General features: G+C 56.9%; 6 protein-coding genes across 6 annotated transcripts; 3 read left to right on the forward strand and 3 right to left on the reverse strand.

Annotated features, from left to right (window-relative positions):
* Positions 1–1,512: 1,512 nt before the first annotated feature.
* Positions 1,513–6,798, forward strand: FA10DRAFT_144217 (ras GEF). Its single transcript, XM_025518056.1, has 2 exons — positions 1,513–6,037; positions 6,109–6,798. The coding sequence occupies exons 1-2, from the start codon at positions 1,805–1,807 to the stop codon at positions 6,712–6,714; spliced, it is 4,839 nt and encodes a 1,612-aa protein (XP_025376599.1). The 5' UTR covers positions 1,513–1,804; the 3' UTR covers positions 6,715–6,798.
* A 218-nt stretch (positions 6,799–7,016) lies between these two features.
* FA10DRAFT_267972 (hypothetical protein) lies at positions 7,017–9,630 on the reverse strand. Its single transcript, XM_025522121.1, has 3 exons — positions 9,540–9,630; positions 9,293–9,471; positions 7,017–9,230 (listed from the first exon to the last, which is right to left on the reverse strand). Exons 1-3 carry the CDS (start codon positions 9,568–9,570, stop codon positions 7,128–7,130), a joined length of 2,313 nt encoding a protein of 770 aa, XP_025376600.1. The 5' UTR covers positions 9,571–9,630; the 3' UTR covers positions 7,017–7,127.
* Positions 9,631–9,717: 87 nt separating this feature from the next.
* FA10DRAFT_280431 (hypothetical protein) lies at positions 9,718–11,167 on the reverse strand. Its single transcript, XM_025523614.1, has 4 exons — positions 10,925–11,167; positions 10,430–10,864; positions 10,075–10,368; positions 9,718–9,981 (listed from the first exon to the last, which is right to left on the reverse strand). The coding sequence occupies exons 1-4, from the start codon at positions 11,121–11,123 to the stop codon at positions 9,881–9,883; spliced, it is 1,029 nt and encodes a 342-aa protein (XP_025376601.1). The 5' UTR covers positions 11,124–11,167; the 3' UTR covers positions 9,718–9,880.
* Positions 11,168–11,219: 52 nt separating this feature from the next.
* Positions 11,220–13,349, forward strand: FA10DRAFT_253566 (glycoside hydrolase). The gene is made up of 7 exons (XM_025519695.1): positions 11,220–11,876; positions 11,973–12,265; positions 12,326–12,536; positions 12,597–12,615; positions 12,671–12,746; positions 12,820–12,923; positions 12,990–13,349. Exons 1-7 carry the CDS (start codon positions 11,389–11,391, stop codon positions 13,200–13,202), a joined length of 1,404 nt encoding a protein of 467 aa, XP_025376602.1. The 5' UTR covers positions 11,220–11,388; the 3' UTR covers positions 13,203–13,349.
* On the forward strand, positions 13,348–15,333 carry FA10DRAFT_144330 (glycoside hydrolase). Its single transcript, XM_025518057.1, has 2 exons — positions 13,348–13,543; positions 13,614–15,333. Exons 1-2 carry the CDS (start codon positions 13,535–13,537, stop codon positions 15,174–15,176), a joined length of 1,572 nt encoding a protein of 523 aa, XP_025376603.1. The 5' UTR covers positions 13,348–13,534; the 3' UTR covers positions 15,177–15,333.
* Positions 15,334–15,342: 9 nt separating this feature from the next.
* Positions 15,343–19,900, reverse strand: FA10DRAFT_302748 (hypothetical protein). Its single transcript, XM_025525164.1, has 6 exons — positions 19,480–19,900; positions 18,794–19,421; positions 18,456–18,725; positions 17,552–18,396; positions 17,353–17,485; positions 15,343–17,288 (listed from the first exon to the last, which is right to left on the reverse strand). The coding sequence occupies exons 1-6, from the start codon at positions 19,483–19,485 to the stop codon at positions 15,565–15,567; spliced, it is 3,606 nt and encodes a 1,201-aa protein (XP_025376604.1). The 5' UTR covers positions 19,486–19,900; the 3' UTR covers positions 15,343–15,564.
* Between the last annotated feature and the right edge of the window lie 1,251 nt (positions 19,901–21,151).

Here is a 21,151-nt window from a genome sequence, read left to right on the forward strand (position 1 = left end):
TGGACGTACAATGGGGTGGACTATACTACTGGCCTGAGTAATTACTGGGAGGAAAGCTCACAAAACACTTCGCCTGCAAAAAGATTTGGGGCTGGTAATTTTATAGCATTATTAGGGACATTAAAATCAACCTTCTCGAAGTCGGCGTACAGCTTATTCCCCAAGAGGGGAGCAGGTATCGATAGGTCTGTCAGGGAAAAATAGGGAAAGCTTACTTGGGTGTCAACACGTCCCCTTTCTAGAGGTCGGACCCAGCGCATCGAGAGGCGTCTCTCGCTCGGCCCTCCTACTTGCACCATCTCGCTTCTCGACGATCGTCGACCGCACACTCTTCTCGCGGAGTCCGAGCGACGGCAGCAACAGCTTCCGGCACCTTGACTAGTTCACCTCTGTCATTTCTGCGACACTGCACTTCAGGTCCGGTGCCGGCTCACCTCCTGGTTGTGTTACTCGTTTGGGGGCAGGTGCACCTCTTCCCCTCTCCTGTGCGCAACGACACAAAAGACGAAGAGAGTGCGGACAGCGCTAGAGTAAGGTTTGCGATTGGTGAGTGTCCATCTTCCACGTACTTCGGAGAAAGAGAACGGTCCGAATTGTTTGTGACTGGGTGCGGAGGCGGAAGCGGACGAGGAAGGGGGTGCCTGTCTCACTTAGGGAAGCAAGCAAGCCGAGCTTGTCGGAGAGCGCGGATTGCTACATTCCGAAGTGTTCAGATCAGGGCCCTCGCAGCTTCGTCGGGGGGCGGGCCAGGGATAAGTGGTGGTTTTATTCCATCGATTGCGACATATCAATCAAGGGGGGAGAGGCGACGCGTCTCTTCTACGTGCCTGTTTTGCTGGCGACCCGGTCTCGTCTAGTACGTACGTGACATCTTGGCCGAGACGCAGGCTCGTCGAGGCTGGGAAGAGGCAGTGGTGCAAGGAACATTTATGCGGTCACAGGATGGATTGGGAGAGAGAGGCATGACAAGCAAAGCTAGGGCCATGTGGCGTGGAGCTGCTATTGCGGTGGCGGCTAGATCACCAAAAGTCTCCTTATGGTCCACACCTTAAAGAGGCTCCATGAGCCTTGGGAGGACCCTTGCGCCGACCAGATGGGGAAGGTTACAGATGGGCCGAGGAGCAGATGCCTCGGTGACAATCGGATGCCGCCTTTTCTCTGGGTCGATTTGCTTGCTTGCTTGCTGGGCGACCGTTTCGGGATAGCGGCAGAGCTCTAAGTTCTCCTTGCTTTCTTTTATTTATTTTTTCTTTTGGATTTTCCTACCTTTCTCGATTCACCGTCCTGTCCCTCCCTCAATTTTCCCTATTGAGTAGTGTAGGAGTACACACACTACGTACTCCCTACTTCCTCTACTTTCGATCTTTTCCCGTTCGCGTTCCCCCCCTCCTGGGATCGCCTTCGCTTCGCTTCCGGTCTCGCTTTGGATCGCTTCTCCCCCTCTCTTCTCTCTGCATGGGAAAGCCAGCCTTTCCTCTTTGACAGGGTCTACCGTGGCAGACAGAACGGCCTATTGACGCAAAACGCTCTCTTTCATTCCCCTGCCACTCTCTATCGCGCGCGCATTACACCGATCCACCAAACGCGTGCCTATCGACGACGTGGACACATCACGTACCCATCCCGACTTCCTCTGGTGGTGCTGGCCATCACACATAGCAGCAGCTCTATTCTGGCCGGACGTAGAAGAGGGCGGCAAGGACCACGGACCGTTAATTGGTAAAAATTATCACCTCCGCGACGGATCACATTTAGTCGGAGCACAAAAGGTTCAGAAACAAAAGGATTCTCGACAGATTCGAGCATGGCACCCGTGGCAATGAGCGCGAGCCTCTTTGGTGGGGCCTCGTCGAAGAGGGGAAAGGGTTCTTCCCAACCACCAACGGCTGGCGAAGAAAAGATGGCAGTTGGCAGGCGACCATCCGAGGCGATGGCCTCAAGCAGCATCGAGACGGTGCTCGGCTCCAGCCACCGCGAAGACGGGCCGCCGTGGTCAAGAACAAAGGGTGCCGCTGCCGCTGCCGCATCAAGAGTGTCGCGACCTGGTCTCATGGACAGGTCTGCACCAATGTCGTATTCGTCGACATCTGCGACGTCGTCTTCCTCTCCTCGGCTCTCCTCCTCTTCACAGCACACATACGGAGGTCAAACCGGAGAAGGAGACGATTCACAAGCGGAAGTGTACCTCGAGTCGGATCAGGAATCAGACAGCGCGAGTAGCGGTGTTGCAGGGCCCGAAGAGTACGTCGTCGCGCTCCACGATTTCACCTCGAACAACGCGACTTGCCTTTCCTTTGCCAGCGGCCAGGTCATCAAGGTCTTCAACAGGGACTCCTCGGGCTGGTGGGACGGCGAGCTTGACGGCGAGCGAGGGTGGTTTCCCAGCAATTACGTCGATGAAGGCAACATTGCCATGGGAAGTCCCTCCAACCGGTCCGTTTCTCTGTCTGGCGACAGCCCGCGGCAGAGCTTCGACGGTAGCAGCGCATACGACAATGATGGTACGCTGCAGGCACATATTTTCTCGTCCGCCGCCTCAATTGCCCCTTCAGCTGCCCCTTCGACGGCCACAGTCACGTCGCACTCGTCTTCGTCGCACAAGACGTTGAGTGCGCGCTCCGGACACCTGCGACCCTCGCGCTCGCCGACGCCGACGACGAATAACTACCAGCGAGGCACGGCTGGCGGCTCCTCGTCTTCGTCCTCTTCCTCTTCGTCGAGCGTCTTGGATCCCATTCTGCATGCCATTTCTCTCCTGCACAATGCCGTGCGGGCCAACCGCATCGCCCACTTCCAACCGTCGACAGCCTGCGTCATCTCTTCGGTGCGCTCGGTCCTCTCGGCCACCGATTGCCTCACGCGAGAGACAACGGTGCTCAAGGCGCACCCTGTTCTGGCAAAGGAGCGCAAGCTCATCCTCTCGGAGCTCAGCAGGCTCGTCACGCAGGCCCGCACCGCTTCGACGCCGACGCCCGATGAGGCGCAACGGATCGTTGAGATGGATGAGATGCTGAAGCTGGCCGACTGCGTTCTCAAAAACGTCCGTCGGTTCCTCGATGTTGCCGTCGAGTGCGGCGTCTCCGTGCCCGACCGCCGCTCCTCGGTCTACGACGATCTGTATGCCGATGGTGGCGCGAGCAGGCGTCATGCTTCGCATGCCTCACCTCCTCCCGACCGCTCCGAGCAAGACAAGACGCCCACGCCACAATCACCCCGCAGCTCGGCATACCTGACCGCATACACCTCGGGTCAGATGTCGCCGAGAAGCTCGCGAAGCTACTTTTCCGCCGCACGCAACTCGAGCTATCCTGTGCCCGAAGAGGAAGAGGACGACGACGACGACGACGAGGACCTGGCCGATGAAGACGAAGAAGAAAAAGACGGTCGAGGAAGCGAGCGGCAGCACATGACTCAGGCCGCACGAATAAAGGCCGAAGCTCAGGCTCGACACCGTCCAACAAATGGAAGCGCTGTCAATAGCGGTTTGCCGCACGCGTCAACATCGTCGACGTCGCTCTCGTCTCTGATCTTTTCGACGAGCTCGCACGACTGTAACCCAGAGGAGGTGTTGGAACGCCTCAACGCAACGAATGATCAGCTGCTGTCCATCATTGCGGCCTTTATTGGCCACATCCACAGCCACAGCCGCGACAGCCACGCTTCGAGCTTCGCCCATCTCATTGACATGACGAGAGAGATCGTCGACGGCGTCCGCGCCCTTCTTGTTATCGTCGAGGCCGTGCACGACTCAGAAACGCTCAAAGCGGACATGCCCCGCCCCATGGCCATCCTCAAGGACACGCGCGAGAGTCTGTATGAGGCCACTACCGCTCTCGTCACGGCCGCTCGCATCGTTACCTCGGCACCAGGCCAGAGTGCAACGGTGGACGAGGACGAAAAGGAAAAATTGCTCAACACCGCAACTTCAGTGCTCCGAACCGGGGGCGAATGCGTTGGCGCCGTTCGACTCTGTCTGAACAAGGCCGACACAATGATGTTGCTGACACTTCCACCGCTCATGCCGGCTCACCAACACCCGTCTCAGCGAAGCGTCAATGGTTCTTCCACCAGCCTTAGCAACGAGGGCGATGAGGACGAAGACGAAGATGGCTACAACGATGACGACGATTATGACAGTGCAGATGTTGATGCAATGGAGCATAACATGGACGACTACAGCGTTGCCGATCGAGCCACGAACGGCGTACGTAGGGGCAAGCATACACTCTCCTTCTTGGGTCGCAAAGCCACGAGCCTGAGCTGCCTGCGCGAGAAGTACGAACAAGACAGTGCACAATCTGCTGGACACTTTGACCAGATCGATGAGGACGACGACGCCAACGATGAGACTTACCCCGATACCACGCTTCGCAAGATCAAGAGCAAGTCTCCATCGCACTCCGCTTCCGGTTCGTCTGATTCTTCACGATCTTCCGGCCTTGCACCTGCTTCGCGCAGGAGAGGCAGAGCCGCTACCAACCTGAGCAACGGCTCCAGCAACGGCTCCAGCACTGGATCACAGACGTCCAACGGCGCGCACAAGTCCAATGCTTCTCTCAAGCCAGAGACTGCTGGTCAAATGACAGAGTCCACAGGCGACGGAAGCGACTCGAGCGAGCCCATGTCGCGGGATCACTCGAGAGCGTCTGGATCGACGCTTGATGCGCGCTCAGACACGACAGCTGACACGTCTGCGAGGCCCTCGATGGACCGCAGCGAGCCCTTGAACTTCGACGAGCTTGGTCCTATGCCTCATACGGCTCCCGTCAACGGCTCTTTCGGTAGAGACAGGAGCGCTAGTGCTGCTCCTCAGTACTCTCAAACTCAGCAACAGCAACAGCAGCAAGGTTCAGCGAACTCGATCGCGCGTCGAGGTAGTGATGGACCTGAGCTTTCTTCATCGGCCCCCGCCATGGGTCGCGCCCGTGCGGGAAGCAGCGCATTTGCGTCCATGCAGCAGGCCGGAAGCGCACCTTCCCCGACATTGTCATCAGGGCCAAGACCTGCGTCAGGCGATCAAAGCTTTGTGGAGCCCGACTACGGGCCTAACGACATCATTTTCAACTCTGAAAATCAAGTCACTGGTGCCACTTTGTCTGCTCTCGTCGAGCGCATGACACCCCACGACACTACTATTGACGCGACCTTTGCGACGGCCTTTTTCCTCTGCTTCCGCCTCTTCACGACACCAATGGAGCTCTTGGAGACACTCGAAGCCCGGTACAACATGAGGCCGTCTGCGAAGGTGGAACTAGATGCAGATGAATACACGCGCTGGATGGAGATCAAGGTGGCACCCGTTAGACTTCGCGTGTTCAACTTTTTCAAGACTTGGCTCGAAGCGCACTGGAACCCGCCAACGGACTTTGTCATCCTCAATCGCCTCATCGACTTCATTCGTACTTCCATGACGCACTCGCTCCACCGCCCTGGTCAGAGACTCGCAGAACTGGCTCTCAAGCGTCAGGCGGCCGGAGACAGCCCCGCTGGCAAGCAGATCAGCTTCCCCACTGCAGCCACGGTCAAGCTGCCTTCGAAGAACCACCCGGCATCCCTCAAGCGGATGGTGTCAACGGACCGAGTCAAATCGGTCGGCGTCAACGGTGGTGCTACGATGAGCGCCCTCTCTAGTGGTGGTATGCCTTCGCCCCTGTCGGAGGTGCCGAGCATGTACTCCACCAGCTCGATGGGCAGAACATCTTCGGGTGGACCGGCACCAACGCCCATCGTAAGCAAGGCGCTTTTGAATCAGCTGCGCGTCACGCCTCTCCCGCGCATCAACATTATCGAATTTGACGCTACGGAGCTCGCGAGGCAGCTGACGATCTTGGAAAGCAAGATCTACTGCTCCATCCAGCCAGAGGAGCTCATCGGTCAGGAGTTCAGCAAAAAGGCCGGTGTCAGCTGCGCGGTCAATGTCAAGAGCATGAGCTCGCTGAGCACCCACATCACGGGCTGGATCAGCGAGTGCATCCTCGGTGAATTTGACGCTCGAAAGCGAACACAGTTGATCAAGTTCTTCGTCAAACTTGGTGATGTGAGTTATGATTTGCCTCCCATTTCTTCATGGAGCGGTTAGCTTACGGGGCCTTTTTTTTTCTCTTGCAGCGATGCTTGGTGTTGAACAACTTCAACACCCTCATGGCCATCCAGTGCGCTCTCAATTCGTCTACAATCGCTCGTCTGAAGAAGACATGGGACGGCCTTCCGACAAAGTACAGAGGCATGCTCGAGCAGCAGCGTCGAGCCACAGAGCACACGCGCAACTTTGCCGCCTACCGCCAGAGACTCCGGGCCACTCTGGCACCTGCATTGCCCTTTGTCGGCCTCTTCTTGACCGACCTGACGTTCTGCCACGAGGGCAACTCTGCTACTCGGCTCCATCCTGCAGACCCACAACGCAAGCTGCTCAACTTTGACAAGTATGTCAAGATGAGCCGCATCGTCGGCGAGCTTCGGCGTTTCCAAATGCCATACAACCTCGTCGAGGTGCCGGAGATCCAGGCGTACCTGCACGCCATCCTTGATGACGTCCAGAATGGCAAGGGGGCAGGCTCGGCAGACGATCTCTACCGCAAGTCGCTCATGCTCGAACCTCGGTCCACGTCTTCTTCTCACCAGCATGAGATGCCGCCATCAGCCGCGACGATTGCGAGCCGATCACAGGAGTCGGGGAACAACAAGCTGGGTCTTGACATTTTCAACTGGAAATAGTTATCTGCCGTTCCTCCTTCTCAGCTTCCTCATCACTTTCTTTTAGCATTTCTCCTTGTCTCTATCAGATATTCATTTTCCTTTGTATTTCGTACCGTATCGGGATTGCCGTAAGACCATCAGCACACTGCCTCGTCACAATCTCCCCCTCCCCTCTTCTTTTGTCTTCACTCTCTCTCACATTGCCCTGTCTTTACTCTAGCCCCTCTGGTCATTTTTCCTGTCACTTTTCGTCTTTTCAACTTGATCTCTTCTTCTCTGCTCATGCAATTCTTGTCCAACTTGCTGCAGTCTGATTCGCACACTCTACTCTACATTGTCTATGGCTACAAGTCTCTATGGAAAACAAAGCTGGAAAACAACACAAAGGCCGAAACGGTAAGAAAAGTAACGAAAGGGGAAAAGAAACACTATCAAAAGGCAAGAGGCAAGTGATCCAGCGCGAGATCCTTGACTACAAATCGGCCGCTGGCGTTGCTCGGGGAAAGGCGGCCTCCGACGAGATCGCCGAGGCTGGGCGTCACGCGACCTGACCTCGCCCCGAGGGGCAGGTGGGCGGCAGAAGCAAAGGCCTTCTTCTTTGTGGGCGTGAGGCAGACGGAAGCTCTGCGCGACGAGTCGGCTTGAAGCTGAAGTTTGGCAGAGACGTGCGCCAGGAAAGGCGAGAAGGAGCCGTCGCCTGATCGCGGTGTGGACGGAGCCGAAGACGTCTGATCGGGCGAGACGACGATCGAGGGCAGGCCTTGCTGCAGCTTTGAGGCAGAAGGCAGAGAAGCAGCGATGCGCGGGTCTTCGATGAACGCGCGTCTCGCCCAAGGCTCCAAGTACTCGGCGTCGTCTTCTTCGTCCCTTTGCTCATCATCCTCTGCGTGTTCGGAGCGATGCTGCTGTGACTCAATTTCCTCAAATCGGCCGAGGACGAGGATGGCGCGCTTGGCACACCACTCGACAATGTCGTTCAAGAAGCGTTGGGCTACACCCTTTCCCTTTGGCGAACATCTTGATGATGATGATGACGGTGAAAACCTTGCTAGCCCTTCGCCATCGGGTCCGACAGACGAGAGGAGAGCAGCGGCGCTAAAGAGGTACGGAGCCGTGTGCGTGGTGAGGTTGTCGAGGAGAACGTCTGCGGTGAGCTGGAACAGATGGGGTAGCGTGTACAGGTTGCTGAGATGGAGTAGCCTCAATGCCGTGTGCCAGCTCGGTAGGTGCGGTCCAGAGCCGCTTTCCTCTGCAAGCGAGTATAGGCTCGACAGCGTTGATAGAGGTTGCCGAGTGAGGTACGATGGTAGCCGGTCCGTGTAAAGATACGCTGCGAGGGCATAGACAACTTCGTAGGGCTCGTCAACTTTCGCAATACCGAGAAGCGCCTCTTCCATGGCGCTGTTGAGGAGCGAGGAGAAGTGGGGCAACCTTGAGAGCAGGATGAGCTTGTGGACGTGTACCGGAGCGGCCTGAGGCCATGTCGACTGGAGGACAAAGTCGGAAGGCAGGATGGTGTACGGGGATCGACCATCTTTGCAAAAGGCGGGCGAACCCAGCAGGGCTTCATAATCCCGTGCCACCGTCGATGAGACGGCGCCATCGAAAGCGACGGAGAGATCCGCCTGGATGGGAGATCGTACAGCAGCACGGTCAACAGCGCCCAGGTCGCCATCGTCAAGACGGCAAATAGCAACGACGAGACTTGTTGTGGAGACGAGGAACTCGCAAGCACCAACGGTGCCCGGCTGGTCGTCGTCGAGCTGGATCCAAGCACCCGCCTGTGGGCTATAGAGATGAGCCAGATCGGAACCTGAGGCAGATCGTCCAACGATCAATGCGGCTTCCTCTCGAGCTTTGACAGCGAAAAGCTGACCGTGGTAGGCATCCTCGGGTGGTTGTCCATGCTGGCCGAGGGACTCGCAATAGGTCTCGTCCTCGATCGAGGCCGTGTCGAGTCCGCCGCTGGCGTCGTGGCGGCGCCACTGGAGCATGACTTTGTCCACAGCGATGCTTAGCGACTCGCTTGGCGTCACGTCTGCTCCCAGCTCATCTCGGCCTCCAACAATGAGAAGCTGCCTTTTAACCAGCACAGCAGCGTGACCGTACCGCTGTGGCAGTTCGAAGCGAGGTGACCAGCGCAGCAAGCGAAGATCAAGGATCTGCAGCGTTCCCATGACCCTGGTGATGCCATTGGCGTGCGAATAGCCCCCGACAACAAAGAGCATCGGGCCCTGATCCGTTTCGACGACTGTAGCCGTATGATGGATCCTTGGTGCGATGTCTTTGACATCGATGATGCCCTCATTCAGGCTGGCAAAGTCTTCTCCTGCGTCTGTCGCACGGAACCCAGCTCGTAAAGGGAGCCAGGTCTGCGCATCGACGTCGAAAATGTCAACCTCGCCGCGGTAGCGTCCGGACTCGTCTGTGCCACCGAGACAGCAAAGAAAGTGCCGCTTGCCCAGCGTCCCTTCCAAGCAGAACGCAGACAAGGAATGGCCAAAGCGTGGGCCTGGACTGTGCTCGAGCGTGCTCTGGTATCACATGTTAGCCGGCATGCATCAACCGATGTACATTGTAGATTGCCTCTACTCACCTCGACCACTTGCCAATCGAGCTCGCCCGCCTCATCCACGTGTAGCTTTCTCAATACCGCATCGCCACCTGCCTGGGGAGTATGGCTCGCTGGTCCTGCAGCTGCGGCCCCTCCAAAGACGTACAGATCCTCGCCATCTCCTGCTTGAGCGTAAGCCGGCCTTGGGAGTGGTGCTAGGCCTGTGTCACAGTCAGCTTTGCGGATCCTGGCTTTCTCGCTATAAGCCGCTCCCTTCTTGCAATCTCACCATTGATTTTCGTCGTGCTTCGAGTGTCCATATCGTACCGTCAGTCAACTCGTCGTCGTGAGGGGGGAGCAGACGGTAAGCCCCTTGATTGACACCGTCTTTATCAAGAACCCCTTCCGGGGAAGTGCCGGGTCGCGTCAGGCTATCTAAGCGTGTTTGTTCTCCCAGGAAAAAATTTATTGAACTTTTGAAAAATAGTGAAACCCCGGTGAAAGCGGAGAATCGGCCTACCAAAACCGGGTCTTAGATCTGGGAGGGGTGCGAGCGAGGATGCAGCAGCGCGCATGTATAATGGACTCTTCCGTTTCTTACATCTAGATGGGTGGTGGTGATGCTCCTCTCTATGGCAAAAGATCGTCTACAAAGTGTGCAAATGAATCAAACGTGGTGACGGGAACGGCTGCCCGGTCTTCGTCTCCTTTCCTGTACTTGCCTGTCCTGACTGCAAAGGGATGAGCCGGATGGGTGGTGGAGAAGGAGGCAGACATGAGCTTTCTACTTGCAAAAATAGAGGACGAGGAGGCCAGCATCTCACCCAAGACTCTCTCGAGGCCCATCTCGATTGCGCCTCCGCCCAAGTCAGCTTCGACATCGTCTCCAATGACAATGTTGCGCTCCTCCTCGTCTTTGTCTATTGTATTCGCGCTCTGTCCATTTTCCGGTGGAGACGCAGCCATTTCGTCGAGGCAGGTCTGAAAAAAAGCGGCACTGGGCTTTCCACAGACGACTGTGTCCTTCGCCTCTCTCCGACTGGCGGCCTCGAGGGCTGCGATGTAGGCCCCGGGCCCCAGAGAGAGCGGTTCGGAAGGACCTGGCCGGTAGTAGAGGGCTTCGTGCAGAGCAGGACTAAGCATGCACTTCTTCCTACGACTTGGAACAGTGAGGCTCACCTCGATGGGTCGCAACGAGCCTCGTCTTACTTGTCCCTGATGAGTCACTAGCATACTCGCCCGCGAGGATGCGAAAGGCCTCGTCCATCCATGCGGCCCCAAACAGATCCGGTGCCAGCCCAACGACGACGGTATCGCACGACCTGAGCTTGGCGCGCTCCTCGTCGGAGAGCGAGCTTGGCGGCCGCTCTTTAGCAGGAAGAAAGCAGTCGCCCGCAATGGATTCTGATGAGCTTGCTGTTGCGGAAGGCGAGGAAAAGGCTGCTTGGGCAGACGGCGTGAGGAGCAGGAGCGGACGCCATCGCTGGGCGACGCACATGCGTCGACACGCCTCGAGGCTCGTCAGGATCGACGAGGCAGGGACATCTTTGGGATCGAAGCCTGCGCGGACAAGCCGAGCTTGGAGATCCTGCGTGCTTTCCTTTGTTGTGTTGCCTGTCACATTTGCGTCAGCAGGGCTCTCAGCCCTTATTCCATTGTGTTTGCGACACTCACTGCAGAATCGAAGCTTGATTGAACTGAAGCCGCCCTTCTCCGCAGCCAGCGTCGTCGGCGACGATGCTGCTGATGTTGATGACGAAAGCGCAGCGGCAGCCTGCTGCAGCCTCTTTAGCGCCTTTGCCGCACCCGCAACCTCATGATCGCCAATGTGCAGCGTTCCGGAGAGATCAATGAGCAGCTGGAGCCTGACCATGGGCGCTCGGGCAATAAAAGCTTCTTGGACTAAGTAGGCAGAGGTGGAGGGAGGTGCGGAGGTCGACTACCAAACAGCCTATTTCTCTTTCGGACGCGACATGCGCATGGGCCGCTGGTGACGGCCCCGGCTTGGCTGCAGTGACAGTTCACGCCCGCGATTGAGTCCGCTGATAGGGCGCGGAGCGGACGGGTCCCCTCCTGAGGCAAGGCCGACAAACTCGAAGCTGCCGACACCATAAGCGCCCACTCTTGGCTCATTCACCATGGTGAACCTTTCGCGGCTAATTCTGCCACTGTTCTTGGTGTTGGGATGCCAGGGAGCCAACATCGTCGAAGAGAGAGCGGCCCAGGCACAGAAACCGCTCAGCTCCGGCTCTGACATAGCGCAAGTCAAGAGCAAGGACAACTTCGTCCGCGTCGATGGCCTCACACTGCGTCAGGGTTCTGACCAGCAGCAACACTACCTCTCAGCCCTGAACTACTGGTCCTGCATGAATCTGGCTGCAGGCAAGGAGGCTGATGGGGATTATCAGAGGCTCCTCGAGGAACTTGACCAGATGGCAGAGGCCGGCATCAACCACTTGCGCGTCATGGCTGCCTCAGAGGGCTCACCAACGCGGCAGCCATTCAGGATCCTGCCGGCGCTCCAGACGTCGCCCGGTCGGTACGACGAGGACGTCTTTGTCGGCCTCGATCGCTGTGTGGCCGAAGCTGCTAAGCGCGGTTTCCGTCTGACGATGGTGTTGGGAAAGTGAGTTCGGCGCAAGGATCCCTCACTTTCTCACTCTTCCTTTCTCTTTCTCCCCTCTTGCTTACTTATTCTGTAAATCTTCCTTGCGCGCCAAAGCACTTGGCAATGGACTGGCGGCCTTGCACAGCTGTACTCGTGGGCCCACAAAGATCAAGAAATCCCCTACCCGCGCTCCTGGAACATCAGCGCAGCGCCCCAGAGGCACGACGGGGTCCACGCTGGCTGGGGCAACTGGACACGCGCCTCTGACGGTCCCTTCAACGAGATGACCAACAAGTTCTACACCGACGAAGCTGCACAGAAGATCTACAACGGACACGTCCTCAAGGTGTTGCATAGAAAGAACACTGTCAACGGACTTGTCTACTCGCAAGACCCTGCCATCATGGGTGAGGTTGCAGAATGGAGAGAGAAGATCCTCGCTTTGCTGACCCTCCCATTTCCACTAGCCTGGGAGCCCATCAACGAGCCACAGGTCCAGGGCGACTACTCCAGGCCACATCCAGAAGATGCCATGATCAGATGGCATAACAGCGTCGCCGCGCTCATCAAAGCCAACACGCCTCATCAGCTCGTCACGACAGGCTTCGAGGGCAAGCAAGGACGCGACTATTTCAGAGCGATCGCCCAGAGCCGTGACATCGACTATGCATGCAGTCAGTCATTGTCCCTTTGGAGTCCTCTCAGACCTTTGGCTCATACAGCGTCTCCTTCAGTTCATATTTGGCCGCATATCTGGGTGAGGTCAAATACGGGAATTTTTCACCGTGACAAGCTGACAGAATAGCATACAGGGCTATTATGACATGCTCGATGCATCCAAAGAGAATTTGAACCGAGCGCTAGACTTTGTCAAAGACTACATTGCCAGTGAGCAGCTTCCAACGCTTGCCTTTCATACAGCACTTCGCGCTGAGCTCTGTGTGCTTGACTACTTCGACAGACGCCGAGAAGTGGGCATCAGAGTTGGGCAAGCCGCTCTTCGTCGAAGAGTTCGGCTTTCCTAGAGACAACTGGCTGCTCGATGTGACCAAGGGCGACTACCAGGTACGCTTCCTTGCTCCTCTTGTGGCCATCTGCATTGAACTAGTCTCACTCTTCTCTTTGGACCAGTACGGAAGCCGGGCGACGACGACCCACCGGGATGCCCTCTTCCAGCAGGTCCTGAGTCAGGTATGGGAGAGCTACAGCGAGAAAAGGGGGCTCGTAGGAGCAGCACCTTGGTCCTACGGTGGCATATCCCGGCCAGAGACGCAGATCTTGACAAAGCAAGGCATTGTCTGGTCTGGAGATCCTCCTCAAGAGCGTACGTGCTGGAGCCCATAGCCGCTGCACCGTGACGTTACATGCTGACTGTGACCTCCCTCTCACCAACTCAGCGCCTGGCTGGCACAGCATCTACGACGGTGATGCGTCCACGTTGAAGCTGTTCCAGCGACAGTGCGAATTGGCCGGGCCGCTGGCTTGCAGGTCCCTTCCTGATAGGAAATGACGGGGTCATGCCTCTCCTCGTTTTATTTTTCCGGATCTATTCCTCCACACACGGATTTCCAGCTAAAGAGAAGAGAGCACGTCCTGTACATTAAGAGTACATAAAGAGCTGCGAGCAAGCACTCCATCGTCCCCTTCACTGACTGTGAGGGAAGTGCTACTCCAGAATGAAAAAGGTAGGTAAGTTCACGAGGTTTGTCGCAGTACAGCGGTCTCACTCCCCCGTGGCCGCTCTACCTCTTCTAGTTCATCGACAAAGTCCAAGTCAAGCTCGACGGAAGCGGAGGCGGAACCTCCGCCTCTTCGGCCGCACGCAACCCCATAACACCCCGTCCGCCCTCGACGAGCGAGCCGTCTCGCCGTCAGCTCTTCCTCTACCGTGCTCAGAGCGGTGTCAACCTCGGCAGTCTCTTTTCGCTCGAGGTATGGCTTACACCAAGCCTATTCGAGGGTGTCAAGGATGCCAAGAGCGAGCACGACCTTGTGCGCTCGCTGCCCGCAGACCAAGCCAAACAGCGTCTCGAACGCCACTGGAAGACCTTCGTCGACGAGGGTGACTGGAATTGGATGAAGGGCCAAGGGATCAACACCGTCCGGCTTCCCATTTCGTACTTTCACTACCTCGCCGGCCATCCGGATGAGGCTGTTCGAGGCCTACTGAAAGGCACAGAGTATGAAGCCTACGCACCAATCTACGCGGCTGCCTACGGTGCCATTCAGGACATCGTTAAGACGGCCAACCGCTTCGACATGGGCGTCCTCATCGATCTTCACGCAGCTCCCGGTGCACAGAATGCTGACGGGCACTCTGGCCTCTCCCAAGGTGGTCCCCAGTTCTGGACCGGAAGCAAGGCAAAGTGGAACCAGCAACGTACCGTCGAGATCCTCGTCGCCATGGCAAGAGACTTTGGGCGGTCCGAAAACGTCGTTGGACTCGAGCTGCTGAATGAGCCTCAGAATTCGAACCGATTGCAAGGCTGGTACGACGAGGCTCTCGGCGCTATTCGCAAGGAGAGTGATGCGTCGCTTCCAATTTACGTCGGCGATGGCTGGGACACAAACCACTACACTGGCTTCACCAAGCGGCACAACGACTCGAGCAGCGAAGGTGACGGCTTTGTCGTGGTCGACCACCATCTCTACCGCTGCTTCACAAAGGAACATCACGACCTGACAGCTTCGCAGCACGCCGAATCGCTCGAGGGGACCAACCCAACATCGACGTGGCTTCAGAGGATGTCCGCCCAGAGCAACATCTCCATCATCATTGGCGAGTGGAGCGCTGCACTGCACCACACGTCCTTCAAGGGCCAGAACAAGGAAGAGGGCCAGAGCCGCTTTGCCACGGCGCAGCTTCGTGCCTTCCAGCGCAAATGCTCCGGCCACTTCTTTTGGACGCTCAAGAAGGAGGGTGGCCCCGATCGCGGCTGGTCCCTCTACTCGGCCGTCGAAGCCACTGTGCTTCCAAAGGGCGGACTTCAACTAAGTCGGCCGGGCGGTGCGGATGCCTCTCTCGCCGAAAAGGGCACTCAGCTGTGCAAGGAAAAATACCAAAGCCACCGCACTTACTGGGACTCGCATGGCGGCAAGGCCGATGAGCACTGGCGCTACGAAAAGGGCTTCCAGCAGGGCTGGTCCGATGCCACCTTCTTCTACTCGCGCGCGGGCGCTCCCATCGGCTTTCGCGGACCGTGGGCCGCGATGCGCACCGCAGCGCATGCTTCTGAGAAAGGGGGCAGCCATGCCTGGGAGTACCAGCACGGCATGCAGCAGGCCCTCGAGTTTTTTCAGCGCACCATCGAGGCGTAGACTCTGACCCCATCGGATCCTATAGATAGCATTTGCCATGTTATAGTTGCTGACTCTCCTTCCCACTATTCACTCATCCTCACCGCTTCCTTGCTTTCATAGCTTACTTCTCAATCACATCATGTCAAGCCAAACGGCTGCGGGCCGGTCCGAAGTCATCATTCTGATGTTCAGCAGCCTCAACTTTGAGGTGTAATTGCAATAGGAGAAAGGAGATCGACATCACAGGTGAAACGGAGGGGAGAGAAGAGAGAAGAGAAGAAGCAGCTAGGTGAGAAGAGAAACACTTAGGTAGACAAGAGAAAGGTCCAATCGACTGTGGCCGACTACGTCAGACAGTGGCTTGTTGGGAGAGGAAGCAGGATGCCATCAAGCATCCTCCTCCTTTTTAAATGACGTGAGGTGCCGTCCAAGAGAAGCTCTTGAATTCGGCCTGGTCCTGTGCTGACAGGACACTGTGGACAGGCGTCAGAGTTGGCTTTTCACTAGTGAACTCGGTGTCGAACCAGCTCGTGTCGCTTGGGTTCTTGAGCGTGGGAAGGAAGGGCGGCGGGACACGCTTGTGGAACATGTCGTCCCAGTTGACATCTCGGAAGAAGGGATGCGCCTTGATCTCTTCGGCGTCCGTCTGGCCGGAGCCCAACCGCCTTGCAGGGTCCCTCGTGAGGAGCTTGTGCAGGATCGAGACCGAGTCGGGCGGCATGTGAATTGGATACAGAGGCTCGTCCTCGAGAATAGCGTCAAAGATCTCGTCTTCGTCGTCGCCACGAAAAGGAGCCTGGCCAAGGAGCATTTCGTAGATGAGAATGCCAAACGCCCACCAGTCAACGGCTCGACCGTAGCGCTGCTCGAGGAGAATTTCCGGGGCCATGAACTCGGGCGTACCGCAGAAGGTGCTCGTCGTGTTACCGAACCACATGTCCTCCTTGCATAGACCGTAATCGGCTACTTTGACGTGTCCATCGAGAGTGAGAAGGATGTTGTCGAGCTTCAAGTCTCGGTAGATGATGCCCTGCTTATGGAAGTACTCGAGCGCCAGTAGAACCTCCGCTGCGTAGAACTTTGCCCTTCTTGGCGTGAACTGCTCTCGTTGGATGTGCAGCATGAGATCGCCTCCGCTGACGTATTCCATGACAAAGTAGACTCTCGTCTCTGTCTGGAAGCACGAGTGAAGGCCTAGGAGGAAGGGATGCCTCTCTCGCGCTGCGGCCAAGAAGACCCTCTTCTCCGACTTGGTGCTTTCCACCTCATCGTTCTCGATGATGAATTCTTTCTTGAGCACCTTGATCGCATAGAGGTAGCCCGACTTCTTTTCCTCGGCAAGCATGACCTTTCCGAAATTTCCCTTTCCGAGCACAGCCAAGAAGTTGAAGTCGTTAAGACCAATCTTTCGCTTCGACGAGGGTGGGTTGCGCGGAACCACCTGTTGCTGTTGCTGTGACGCTGGCGGCTGTTGCTGGATTGCCTGCTGAGGGATGGGCGCTTGGATGGGCTGCTGCGTCTGTGGGGGAGCCACAGCAGCGGGAACGACCTGCTGAACGGGCAACGACTGCTGCGATCCCGATGGCGGAACTGCCTGCTGCCGCCACGAAGAGCCGGGAAGAGGTGTTCCACCGATGCTTTGCGATGACGGGCTTGACGTCATCTGGGGCCGACTTTGGGACATTGACGGCGGCTGCTGCGGGAGCGGTCGAGGTGGTTTCGAGGCCATATTTGGATCATTGTACTCGTACGGCCTTTGTTGTTGTTGCTGCTGCTGTTGCTGTTGCTGCTCTGGCACCTTTGGCGGCGGCACTCTACCGTACGGCGAAGGTGACATGCGGCCGGGCGCAGGTTGACCATAGGCAGAAGCCGGTCCACCAAGCTGCTCTTGAGGTCGAAGCGAAAGTTGAGATGTCTGCTGCTCGATCCCGCTCAAGCCCCCACTTGGCCGGCCAGCGGGAGGGAAGCCATTTGCGGGCAGCGCACCGGCTCCTGCTTGTGTACGAGCCGAGGTTCTGACGCGGTTGATTGCTTCCATGTCGCTCAAAAGCTGATTCGCCATTTCCATCGACATACCACAGAGGTCGGGAACCAAATGAGCGCAGTCGGCATGGCACGTTAGATCGCACTCTGTTTTAGATATTGTCATGAGCCTTGCCGTCTCTTGGGAGTCTAGTCAAGGAAAACGACTCACCAGAGCATTTGCGCGCATTCTTACGACCGAATGGCAGGATATAGCCGCAGTGGCAGCACCAATTCGGTCCAATGTTGGTGATCGGAACGAAGCGATGAGGGATCCGGTGGTTGATCTTGACTTCATCGCGATCCTACAAAAGTTCAAATAAATCAGCACGGCCCTTCTGCTGAGATGAGGCCCGAGGACCACCACTTACCGCCTCTGCGTTGCTCTTGCTGATACACTTTGTCACGACCTTTTGCGCGCACTTTTTGTGACAGGTGTAGCGACAGTCCTCGCACTGGCTTCCAGCCGCGTTCAGGAGCAGTTCGCCGCACAGGGCGCAGCGGATGATCTGGTAAAATTGTCTCGAAATGAATTTGTGGCCGTTGATTTCGGCAACGTCTTCCTTCTTCTTTCGGAAAGCGCCCTGTCGGCCCAATCGTGCATCGTAGGGCCTCTTGCGGACGTTTTGCTTGACGAAATTGACACGCAAGAAGATAGCGCCAGCGGGCTCAACGGCGAACCACGACTCCACGCCGTCCGATGTCGGACCGAGGGGGACAGGCTGGCCAGCAGGTGTCGTGTTGAAGGTGGCATCCATCATGGGCCCTCCGCCTGGCGTCATGGTGCCAGGCGGCCCACCATGCTGCTGGACGTCCTCGGCAGTCACCCACCCACCAGGTGCGGCTGGGCTGCCGTCGGGGCCACTGACTTGACCAAACTTCTTTTTTCGCAATTCCTCGACAATGTCGCTGATGCGAATCCAGAGCATTCCCACGGGCTCTGGATGAGCCGTTCCCACTCGATCGTAGACAGTCACCTCGATTTCGTTGGCGTTGTCTACAGCCACCTCGAAGTCCTCCTGCCACCGATCGTTTCTGCTAGGGTGCGTGCGCGCTCGGGGCGTGTCTTCCACCTTGATGACGACCGTCGATTCTCGCACATTTCGGGTGCTCCTGGCCGGTGCGTGGTCGATATCCTTGGCGCTCCTGACTGAGATCTGAAGCGTGCCTGACAGTGGCTTACGGGCATTCCTCCGCTGGTCCTCGAGCGATTCGGCTATGACGACGGAATCCATGTCAGTAATCCGTCTCTGATGCTAGCGTGGTTCTACTCACGCATCTCCTCCTCAGCCGCGCTCTCGTCCATGACGTGGAGCTGCTTGTACCGCTTCAAGCTCTGCTGCAGCAGTCTGATCTTGCTCGCACTTTCGACCCTCTTTGATTCGGCATCATTCTTAGACTTGCGGTCGCCTTCGGCTTGGTACAGCTTGGCCATCTTGTCGATGCCCATCTTGTACTGCTGCTCGATCTGCAGCTTGAATTCGAGCTGATGCAACATGCGCGAGATTTTGGCCGTCGTATGCGGTGTATCATACTTGATCAGATCTGTAAGAGAGAGCAAGCCTGTCAGCCAATGCGGGTTGAGCCTCATCCTTTATCAGGGCCTCTCTCACCAAGATTGGTAAAGTTCTTCCGCGCGCTGGTGCCGGCTCGATTGACGTGGGCCATTGAGCCAGGTCCAGCTGGCTGAGGCGGTCTCGATTGAAAGCCCGTAACATCGGGGCGCGGTTGGCCTCGGTAGTCGTACGATCCTCCAAAGCCAGCACCATCTGAGCTGGGAGCCGATGGCAGGGGTCGGTCATCGAATCTCCTCGCTGCACCGCCCAGATTGCCGTGGTGCACATTGCTCGAAGTCTGAGAGCTGAGGTAGGAGGAGCTGCTATCGCCGGGGTAAGGCCTGCCCGAGCTCGAGAGGGAAGAGTTGCTGGCGTTGCTCGAGCCGAAGCTGCCAGGTCCCATGCCACCAGGTGCCACGCCGCTACCCGGCGTCCTAGGGCCCGCCGCACTGTCGAAGCTGCGAGAGCCAGGGGTCCCACCACCGCCACGGCGGCCATGCTGTAGCGTGACAAGCGTCTCCTCTAGATAGGAGATGTTGCGCTGCGCATCACGAATCTGCGCCTCGGCCTGCCGAATCACGTCCGGGTTGGGCGTCGCTCCCCTCAACGACTGGTAGCCCTCCATCATCTTGCGCTGCGTCTGAATCCGCGCATGGATTTCTGCTATTCTCGACTCAGTAGAATCCTGCAATGACTGTCAGCTTGAAATCCCTCAGCAGAATCATTTTGGTGTCATGACTCACCGCCATGATGGGAGAAGATGAAATGCTCGTCGAGATGTCGTGCGGGTCCGGTTTTCAAGATCTAAATGAAAGCGACGACACTAGCTGGCTTGCTGGACTGCAAGATGAAAGCAGGAGTCGCAGCCGGATAGAGAGTTGGTTCACAACCGCGGTGCCCTCGTCTCCGAGTATGTGAAAGACGAAAAGCCCGCGCAGGTGACGCTCCAGGATGGTGCCGTTGCCAGTGGAGAAAAACCCTGAGACGGACAACGGGAAACGATGGCCGCTATTTCACTAATGGCTGGCTTCTGCCTGGATGCAAGCGTTATCTTGCTGCGAGTCAGCCGCTCCCTTTTGGCGTCGTGTTCGTGTCGTCAGTCGTCCCGTTTGTGTGCACGGGTGTTCGTCTTCGTCGTGTGATGGCGGAGGCTAGATGAAAAAGGGCGGTGTCGGCAAGGTTTTGGGGGCGACGCGCTCGCGCGTGCTCTCTCCGTCCGTTCCCCTTCTTCGGCGGAGAGACGTTTGAAGTGTTTCTTCTAATCTTTTTTAAATCTCTCCAAAATAGCTTTATTCAATTCAGGACGCCCATCTCCGATCGACTCGAGGCTGTTCGATTCTTCTCTTCACCGTCGTCATTGTCGTCTTGTTCCCCCCCTTCATTCACATATGTATAGACGCGAAGAATGTCAGGTACCTGGAGACATCTCTCGATCTCAGCTTGTCACGTCAGGGCAGATGAGTTCTTTCAGCAGTCGAGTCCATATGCTTGCGCAAGTGTCCAGAGCCAGCTCTCGATTCCTCACTCAGCGTCCGTCATGGTCAACGACGACGAGGTCTTAGAACACACGGAGCCCACGGACCTCGATCGTCTTCCTGTGCTCCTTAAACGAGTAGCTTTCGAGCTGCGGTTTCAAATGAGCTGCCACTCAACGAGACAGCTGGCCAATCTAGGCCTTGCCTCCCACTCAGAACCGGGCAACCAAGCAGACGAGAGCGAGATCGCGAGAAGTGGTCGCTTCATCCCACCTCATTTGCTGCTGACAAGCGACTTCAGCTCGCTCATTGAGGAATTCCTGATGACGGTGCATGGGCTCATCTCAGCGAGTTGCCGAATGGTCTACGATCTCTGACGGCTTTCTGCACCTTCTACAGAACAAAGATGCTCTCTGTATGCGCTCCTTTAAGATGCGTGCAGTTACAAACAGTGCGCATCGAGACGGCGGCTACCTAAGCTGTGAGATTTCGCCTCTATTGTCTGATAATACTAAACGACTCACCTTCCGACCGTAGTTAGGGTCATTTCCGACAATCACGACCTTGAGGACACTTCACATGCGCTCGCATGGCTCGATCACATCACGATCCACTTTCGGAGCGCTGATGTCACCGACGAGGATGGCGTTGAAGGTGCGCACAAGTTTCCCTCACAGATTTGTACTCATCCCATACGCTCGCCATCTAGTTACTGTTTCTTCTTGTCATCTCCCACCTCTCACTTCTTACAACTCATCGACCATCTCCATGTTCTGCACTTCCGTAGCGTTTTCCCTCTTTCTCTGACCAGGACCTTGTTTTGAGCAGCATCGAGCAAGTTTTTTCTGAGCACACGTCGTCTGGGTGTCGGGCTCCGACTCCGTTTGCTCAAAGTACTTTCGCGCGCCGTAGAGACATACATGGTCAGACGTTATGGCGA

The sequence above is a fragment of the Acaromyces ingoldii genome (assembly GCF_003144295.1).
Source record: "Acaromyces ingoldii strain MCA 4198 unplaced genomic scaffold FA10scaffold_4, whole genome shotgun sequence".
Taxonomy (NCBI): Eukaryota; Fungi; Basidiomycota; class Exobasidiomycetes; order Exobasidiales; family Cryptobasidiaceae; genus Acaromyces; species Acaromyces ingoldii.